At 52.4% G+C, this 9,754-nt stretch overlaps 1 protein-coding gene across 1 annotated transcript; it reads left to right on the top strand.

Annotated features, from left to right (window-relative positions):
- Positions 1 to 1,088: 1,088 nt before the first annotated feature.
- TMEM275 (transmembrane protein 275) lies at positions 1,089 to 1,634 on the top strand. The gene has a single exon (XM_072129188.1). The coding sequence runs from the start codon at positions 1,089 to 1,091 to the stop codon at positions 1,632 to 1,634; it is 546 nt and encodes a 181-aa protein (XP_071985289.1).
- The last annotated feature ends 8,120 nt before the right edge of the window (positions 1,635 to 9,754 follow it).

The raw sequence follows: 9,754 nt of genomic DNA on the forward strand, positions 1-9,754 counted from the left end.
ATGAGGACCGGGGGGATGATGTGGGTAGTCAGTCTATATATAAGGACTGGGGGATGATGTGGGGGTCAGTCTATATTTAAGGACTGGGGGATGATGTGGGGGGGGGTCAGTCTATATATAAGGACTGGGGGATGATGTGGGGGTCAGTCTATATATAAGGACTGGGGGATGATGTGGGGGTCAGTCTATATATAAGGACTGGGGGATGATGTGGGGGGGGGTCAGTCTATATATAAGGACTGGGGGATGATGTGGGGGGGGGGTCAGTCTATATATAAGGACTGGGGGATGATGTGGGGGGGGGGTCAGTCTATATATAAGGACTGGGGGATGATGTGGGGGGGGGGGGTCAGTCTATATATAAGGACTGGGGGATGATGTGTGGGGGGGTCAGTCTATATATAAGGACTGGGGGATGATGTGGGGGGGGGGTCAGTCTATATATAAGGACTGGGGGATGATGTGGGGGGGGGTCAGTCTATATATAAGGACTGGGGGATGATGTGGGGGGGGGTCAGTCTATGTATAAGGACTGGGGGATGATGTGGGGGGGGTCAGTCTATATATAAGGACTGGGGGATGATGTGGGGGGGGTCAGTCTATATATAAGGACTGGGGGATGATGTGGGGGGGTCAGTCTATATATAAGGACTGGGGGATGATGTGGGGGGGGGGTCAGTCTCTATATAAGGACTGGGGGATGATGTGGGGGGGGGGGTCAGTCTCTATATAAGGACTGGGGGATGATGTGGGGGTCAGTCTCTATATAAGGACTGGGGATGATGTGGGGGGGGTCAGTCTCTATATAAGGACTGGGGGATGATGTGGGGGGGGGTCAGTCTCTATATAAGGACTGGGGGATGATGTGGGGGGGGGGTCAGTCTCTATATAAGGACTGGGGGATGATGTGGGGGGGGGGGTCAGTCTCTATATAAGGACTGGGAGATGATGTGGGGGTCAGTCTATATGTCTATATATAAGGACCGGGGGGATTGTTGTCCTATTTCTGATTGTCCTTGTGGTCTCTACAGGTCACATGAAGGGAAAGCAGAGACTTGAGTTGCACAAGAAGCAAAGTTCGGATCAGGATGTTTAAAGAGAAAAGTACCTCGTCTCTGGGGCAGAAAGCTGTGCAGAAGAAGACGCGTCCTCATGGACTGCCCTCCCCTGCTCTATGTTGTGCCTGCGGCCTCTGCATCATGTTGGCCGGAATCAACATCACCCTCGTCGGTGCCTTCGCCTTTGGGACTTTCTTACCCGTCAACAACCCACCGATCATCATTGGACCCATTCTATTGGTTGTTGCTTTTGCGTTTTTTGGCGCTTGTTGCATCTGTAGTCGGAGACCCCCGGCTCACGGCAGCAGGAAATGTAAACCCGGCTCTAACATTGGATTTATTAAGCCGGGCAATGCGGCCTTTGAGATTGAGACCAGCGAGCACACGGTGCAGGACACCACGGCCGTGCAGCTCAGCCCCACCAACTCCCCGGGGTCTTCTCGGAAGTCTTCTCCTGTGCACGAAAATGCCAAAATGTGCAAACTCTTCACTATGGAGGGCAACGGGGCGACTGCCAAATTTAGTGCAGGTGGAGAATGTGTACAGCTAAATCTTCCCCGAGACCCCATCACCTAGGGTGGGCGACTCTCTGGAAACTACTTCTTTATGTCTGCACATGCTGCAGCCCCCAGAAGAGGTGAGGACCCCGAGTCCTGGACCAGCGGTAGTGGTGGACTGGACAGCGCCTGGACATTGTGACCCTTTGTTTCGTGCTGGTGTTCAGTCTGTAGACTTGTCCTTTGTTGTCTGAGACAATATCCAGGTGAAGCGGCGACGACTTGTGCAGTGACTGAACCTCGGAGGTGACCGGACGTGGACTTCTCTAGTTCTTTTGTAAGATGCCAATGGCTTCCATTTTTTCTGGTTTGCTTTGGTGTTTGGCAAATCGGAGGAAGAGTTACAAGAAATCCTATGGTTATTGTGTCGTAGGGCGATGCCCGATATGTGGGGAGTGTGTACAGGGCCGGTGCTCCAGCCACAAACTTAAATGTTCTTTGTAGGATCACATTTATCTACAAGACTGTTGGGGGTTTCCTCTACTAGGTTTGCACATCTGGAGGTCCCCCCATTCTTCTCTGCACATCTAGAGGCTGGAGGTCCCCCCATTCTTCTCTGCACATCTAGAGGCTGGAGGTCCCCCCATTCTTCTATGTACATCTAGAGGCTGGAGGTTCCTCCATTCTTCTCTGCACATCTAGAGGCTGGAGGTTCCCCCATTCTTCTCTGCACATCTAGAGGCTGGAGGTCCCCCCATTCTTCTATGTACATCTAGAGGCTGGAGGTTCCCCCCATTCTTCTATGTACATCTAGAGGCTGGAGGTTCCCCCCATTCTTCTATGTACATCTAGAGGCTGGAGGTTCCCCCCATTCTTCTATGTACATCTAGAGGCTGGAGGTTCCCCCCATTCTTCTATGTACATCTAGAGGCTGGAGGTTCCCCCCATTCTTCTATGTACATCTAGAGGCTGGAGGTTCCCCCCATTCTTCTATGTACATCTAGAGGCTGGAGGTTCCCCCCATTCTTCCTCGTACATCTAGAGGCTGGAGGTTCCCCCATTCTTCTTTGTACATCTAGAGGCTGGAGGTTCCCCCCATTCGTCTTTGTACATCTAGAGGCTGGAGGTCCTGCATTTATCTCCATACACCTCACCATCCACTGTGAGCTTCTCCCCAGTCCTTGCTGAAGTTTGGCCCCCTCCAGCATGATGTAACCCTACCCCCCGGGTGTCATGGTCATGGATGTGCGTTGTGCTTTCTACACGTAGCGTTTGGTTGTATTTGTTGTGGTCTCTTATGGCTTTCAGTTTTGGCTTCTTTGTGCTGCTCTTCCATAAAGGGCAGATTTGCGGAGGACACAACTAAAAATTTCAATAAAATACGTTTAGGTTTGTGGCTGTAATCTTTAAAAATAAGGAAAAGTTCAAAGGGTGAGAAGACATTTCCAACCTCCTGTATATTGGGCTGCGCTATTGTATTACATGGATGACTGTTGTACGGCGGTGTGTTGGGTGTATGTGTTATACTGATGACTTGTATACATGTAGCAATGTTCCATCCACAGGTACCGTATTTTCCGGGCCATTAGGCGCACCGGAATATAAGGCACATCAGTCCGATGCGCCTTATATATGTAATAATTCCATATATAAGGCGCATCAGACTATAAGGCGCAGGGTCCGGGGGCGTGGCGGAGGCCCGGGGGCGGAGCGGAGACCCGACGAGAAGAGACGCGACGCCGAGACGAAGACGAGACACGATGAGACGCGGCGACGCGGGGAAGGTGAGCGGGGAAGGTGAGGGGGAGGTGGAGGAGGGCAGCGGACCATACTTACATAGGTCCCCGCTACCAGAGACAGCAGATCTCCAGCGGGAACTGCAGACCGACGCGGCAGAAGTTGTTCGTGCCGCGTGGTCTGCAGTTCCCGCTGGAGATCTGCTGTCTCCGGTAGCGGGGACCTGTGTAAGTATGGTCCGCTGCCCTGCGCCATACATAGGGCGCACCGGACTATAAGGCGCACTTTGGATTTCCAAGGAAATCCAAGGCTTTTATGTGCGCCTTATAGTCCGGAAAATACGGTATATAAAGTCAGCGTAATACTGTTCTCACTGACAGCCCCTGTCCGCACATGATTAGAGGGGCAAAGGAAGTGTGAAGAGGTGGTCCAGGTGTCCTCCAGCCTGGCACAACACTCGCTCACAACCCTGATTGCCGAAAGCCCCCTTTCACTAGCCCCATTGAACACAGTAAGGCTACATTCACACAAACGTATGGGGGACGTATATACGTCACCCATACATCACAATGGCCTCACGACGCCGTACGCACACGTACGGCACCGTTCCGTAGAACGATAGGACATGTCCTATCTTTTGACGGAATACGGCGCCGGGCTCGATGTTAAGCTATGGAGTCGGGCGGGGGTCAGCGGTGCTCTCCCTGGCGCCGATGTATGCCCTGCGTACTACCTGTGTATCCTATCTTTCTTCCGGCTATGGGACAATACCGCATGTGTGCTGCCCCGTACTGCTCCCGTATGGTGTCGTGCACCCATTGCCGTCTATGTGGGACGTATATACGGCCTATATATATATATATATATATATAAACGTCCCCCATACGGTCATGTGAATATAGCCTAAGTGATGGAGAGCACATGGCTTCACTACTATGCTTTCACAAGGAGTTCTACACATCTACCCACCACAAGGGCCTAGGCAGGCATTTGTCCCTTTTCTAAGATCTCGGAAATGTAAGCTGTATACGGCTAGGATGTACCATAGCTCCTTATGAAATTATGGCTCCTGTCTGTCTTTAGGGGACTACTTAGAAGTGGGTTTGTTTTTCCCAGAAAAACCCTAGTTCCAGCCTAGATCCCAAAGTTGTGAAATTCTCGCTTCTGGAGCTGGACCACCTGCAGAACTAGATGCCTTATCTCGGCTACTCATTTTATATATTAGGAGCACTAGGGGGCAGTGTTACTTTTGGAGAACAATGTCCCATTCGTATTGGTTGTCTAACCAGCGGAGGAGCTTGTGGTTTGTCTCCATCAGGGCCAAAACAATCACCGATATTCCTTCATCATGGAGAGGGCCACCTCCCTCGGTAAGAGCTTCCAGCTCAGGTACATATCGGATGTTTCTGGCCCATAGAGTCAACCTGGCTGAATTCAGCACCGAGGCCAAAGTCACTTGTATCGGTCTCCACTTAAAACAGCCATACCAAGTCAGTGGCCTCTGCTCCCGGGAAGCTAGAAAAGATCTGTGAAGAGTTTTCCCAGCCTGCTAGAATTGGGTACACACCTCCAATAGTATCTTGTTGGTGTCCACAAAGGATATTACCTGTTTCTTGGTCAGGGGGGTGGGCCTGGAGGTGATGGCATCCACTTCCCTGGGCTCCGGCTTCAGAACTCTCCAGCCAAGTTCCTGTCCGTGTACGGCTTAAAACCAATGTCGTGATTAGAGATGAGCGAACATGCTCGTCCGAGCTTGATGCTCGGTCGAGCATTAGGGTACTCGAAACTGCTCGTTACTCGGACGAATACTTCGCCCGCTCGAGAAAATGGCAGCTCCCGCCGTTTTGCTTTTTGGCGGCCAGAAACAGAGCCAATCACAAGCCAGGAGACTCTGCACTCCACCCAGCATGACGTGGTACCCTTACACGTCGATAGCAGTGGTTGGCTGGCCAGATCAGGTGACCCTGGGATAGACTAGCCGCTGCCCGCGCTGCTCGGATCATTCTGTCTCTGGATGCCGCGTTCTATATATTTGATTTCTGGTTGATCTGCTGGTGGCTGTAGTTTCTGCAGTGCATGTACTTGCCAATTCTGAGCAATTTGTAGTGAGACTTGCGACCGCTGTGTTCTGCGCTTAGTGGCGCACATATCCATAGCAAAGGCCGAAGTGGCAAAATTCAGTAGGGGTTGGATTTCTATTAGGCAATAACTCAGTGTCATCTCATCTGGCATAGTAGTGTGCTTCCTTTGATACTTGGCTAGAAAATAGCCATAGCAATAGGATAGGATTGTTTGGTTTTAAAAACTCAAAAAAAAACAAAAAACACAAAAAAACACAAAAAAAAACAAAAAGAAGTAAAAAAAAAAAAAAAGTTATAACTCTCATTTTAAAAATGTTTAACCCGAGGGCTAGGGGTAGAGGACGAGGGCGGGGACGTGGGCGTCCAACTAATGCAGGGGTCAGAGGCCGTGGTCCTGGGCGGGGTGAGACACCACCTGCTGATGAGGGAGCAGGGGAACGCCGCAGAGCTACACTCCCTAGGTTCATGTCTGAAGTTACTGGGACTCGTGGTAGAGCACTGTTGAGGCCAGAACAGTGCGAACAGGTGATGTCGTGGATTGCTGACAATGCTTCGAGCAATTTGTCCACCACCAGTCAGTCTTCCACGCAGTCCACCCATGTCACCGAAATCCCCACTCCTCCAGCTCCTGCACCTCAGCCTCCTCCCCCCCAGTCTGCCCCCTCCCAGGAAAATTTGGCATTTGAACCGGCATACTCTGAGGAACTGTTTTCTGGACCCTTCCCACAGTCACAAACCACTTGTCCGGTTGCTGCTGAGCAATTTTCCGATGCCCAGGTTTTCCACCAGTCACAGTCTGTGGGTGATGATGACCTTCTTGACGTAGTGGAAGTGTGTAAAGAGGTGTCCGAAGATGAGGAGACACGGTTGTCAGACAGTGGGGAAGTTGTTGTCAGGGCAGGAAGTCCGAGGGGGGAGCAGACTGAGGGATCGGAGGATGATGAGGTGACAGACCCAAGCTGGGTTGAGAGGCCGGGTGAACACAGTGCTTCTGAGACGGAGGAGAGTCCTCGACCTGAACAGGTTGGAAGAGGCAGTGGTGGGGCCAGACGGAGAGGCAGGGCCAGAGCTGGTGCATCAGCGCCACTGTCAACTAGTGAAGCTCCCGTGGTGAGGGCTCTTGCGGCGAGGGCTAGATCTTCAGAAGTGTGGAGGTTCTTTAAGGAAACACCGGATGACCGACGGACTGTGGTGTGCAACATTTGCCAAACCAGGCTCAGCAGGGGTTCCACCACTACTAGCTTAACTACCACCAGTATGCGCAGGCATATGAATGCTAAGCACCCCACTCAGTGGCAACAAGCCCGTTCACCTCCGGCCGTGCACACCACTGCTCCTTCCCCTGTGTCAGCTGCTAGTCAGCCCCCTGCCCAGGACCCTGCCACAAAAACCCCATCGTCGCCTCCACGATCCTCCACAGCATCCACCAGCGTTCAGCTCTCCATACCCCAGACGCTGGAGCGGAAACGCAAATATAGTGCAACCCACCCGCGCGCCCAAGCCCTTAATGTCCACATCTCCAGATTGCTTAGCCTGGAGATGCTGCCCTATAGGCTAGTAGAGACCGAGGCCTTTCGCAACCTCATGGCGGCGGCCGCCCCTCGGTATTCGGTCCCCAGCCGCCACTACTTTTCCCGATGTGCCGTCCCAGCCCTGCACCAGCACGTGTCAGACAACATCATCCGTGCCCTGACCAACGCCGTTTCTGACAAGGTCCACCTGACCACGGACACGTGGACGAGTGCTGCCGGGCAGGGCCACTATATATCGCTGACGGCACATTGGGTTAACTTGGTGGAGGCTGGGACCGAGTCTGACCCTGGGGCTGCTCATATACTGCCGACGCCGAGGATTGCGGGGCCTACCTCGGTCCAGGTGTTTCAGGCCTACTATGCCTCCTCCTCCTCCCACCCCTCCTCCACCTCCTCCTCCGAACTACCATCCGTGGGCACGGCGCCATCAGTCGGTAGCTCTAGGCACAGCAGCAGTGCCGTCGCTAAGCGACAGCAGGCGGTGCTCAAACTGCTGAGCCTAGGCGACAAAAGGCACACCGCCCAAGAGCTATTACAGGGCATCACGGCGCAGACTGATCTGTGGCTGGCACCGCTGAACCTCAAGCCGGGAATGGTTGTGTGTGACAACGGCCGTAACCTGGTGGCGGCTCTGCAACTCGGCAGACTGACACATGTGCCATGCCTGGCCCATGTGTTAAATCTGATAGTGCAGCGTTTCCTCAAGACATACCCCAATCTGTCTGATTTGCTCACGAAGGTGCGCCGCATCTGTGCGCATTTCAGGAAGTCCAGCCCAGATGCTGCCACTCTCAGGGCAGCGCAGCGCCGCCTCCAACTGCCCGCTCACCGACTGTTGTGCGACGTGCCCACGAGGTGGAATTCAACACTGACCATGTTATCCAGAGTTTACCAGCAGCGCCGAGCGATTGTAGACTGCCAGATGTCAACTTCCACCAGAACTGGTAGTCAGGTCAGTCAGCTTCCTCAAGTCTACAATGAGGAGTGGACGTGGATGTCTGATATCTGTCAGGTGCTGAGTAACTTTGAGGAGTCAACACAGATGGTCAGTGGCGATGCCGCCATCATCAGCCTCACCATCCCGCTGCTTGGCCTGTTGAAAAACTCTCTGGTCAGCATGAAGTCGGAAGCTTTGCGCTCGTCACAAGAGACGGGGGAAGAATATTCCCTTGTTGATAGCCAAAGCACCCTTAGGTCTGTTTCTCAGCGCATATCGGAGGAGGTGGAGGTGGAGGAGGATGAGGAGGAAGAGGAGGAGAATGTTGGCGAGACACAAGAGGGGACCATTGTTGAGTCCTTCACTGTTCAGCGTGTATGGGCAGAAGAAGAGGAGTTGGAGGAGGAGGAAATGGACAGTCAGGCCAGTGAGGGGAGTGAATTCTTACGCGTTGGTACTCTGGCGCATATGGCAGATTTCATGCTAGGCTGCCTATCCCGTGACCCTCGCGTTCAAAGAATTTATTCCAGCACCGATTACTGGGTGTTCACTCTCCTGGACCCACGGTACAAGCAAAATCTTCCCACTCTCATCCCTGGAGAGGAAAGGAGTGTGAGAATGCATGAATACCAGCAGGCCCTGGTGCACAAGCTGAAACAGTATTTCCCTTCTGACAGCGCTAGCGGCAGAGTGCGTAGTTCTGCAGGACAAGTAGCGAGGGAGAGTAGGCGAGCAGGCAGCTTGTCCAGCACTGGCAAGGGTACGCTTTACAAGGCTTTTGCCAGCTTTATGTCACCCCAGCAAGACACTGTCACCTGTCCCCAGTCTCGGCAGAGTAGGGCTGATCTTTACAGAAAGATGGTGAGGGAGTACGTAGCTGACCATACCATCGTCCTAAATGATCACACAGCTCCCTACAACTACTGGGTTTCAAAGCTGGACATGTGGCACGAACTGGCGCTGTACGCCTTGGAGGTTCTTGCCTGCCCTGCCGCTAGCGTCTTGTCCGAGCGGGTTTTCAGTGCAGCTGGTGGCATCATCACCGATAAGCGTACACGCCTGTCGACTGACAGCGCTGACAGGCTGACGCTTATTAAAATGAATAAAGGCTGGATTTCTCAGAATTTCCAATCTCCACCAGGTGAAGGAAGCTCAACCTGAATAATTGATCCACTCCTCCTCCTCCTCCTCATTTTCCTCCTTCTCCTCCTCTTTGTACAGTAAAGCAGAGGAAAATGGCTATTTTTTGACAGGGCCCACTGGCTCTTGCTATAGTACTTCATGCATTTAATTTTTCTGGAGGGCCACCTACCCGGTCCTCTGTTTGAAACTATTTTTGTGAGTGCCACATACAGGCACTCAATCTATTCCATTTTTCTGGAGGGCCACCTACCCGGTCCTCTGTTTTAAAAAATTTTTGGGACTGCCACATACAGGCACTCAATCTATTCCATTTTACTGCAGGGCCACCTACCTGCTCCTCTGGTTTGAACAATTTTTGGGACTGCCACATACAGGCACTCAATCTATTCCATTTTACTGGAGGGCCACCTACCTGCTCCTCTGGTTTGAAGAATTTTTGGGACTGCCACATACAGGCACTCTATCTATTCCATTTTACTGGAGGGCCACCTACCTGCTCCTCTGGTTTGAAACATTTTTGGGACTGCCACATACAGGCACTCAATCTATTCCATTTTACTGGAGGGCCACCTACCTGCTCCTCTGGTTTGAAACATTTTTGGGACTGCCACATACAGGCACTCAATCTATCCCATTTTACTGGAGGGCCACCTACCTGCTCCTCTGGTTTGAAACATTTTTGGGACTGCCACATACAGGCACTCAATCTATTCCATTTTACTGCAGGGCCACCTACCTGCTCCTCTGGTTTGAACAATTTTTGGGACTG

Source organism: Engystomops pustulosus, chromosome 10 (genome assembly GCF_040894005.1).
Source record: "Engystomops pustulosus chromosome 10, aEngPut4.maternal, whole genome shotgun sequence".
Classification (NCBI taxonomy): Eukaryota; Metazoa; Chordata; class Amphibia; order Anura; family Leptodactylidae; genus Engystomops; species Engystomops pustulosus.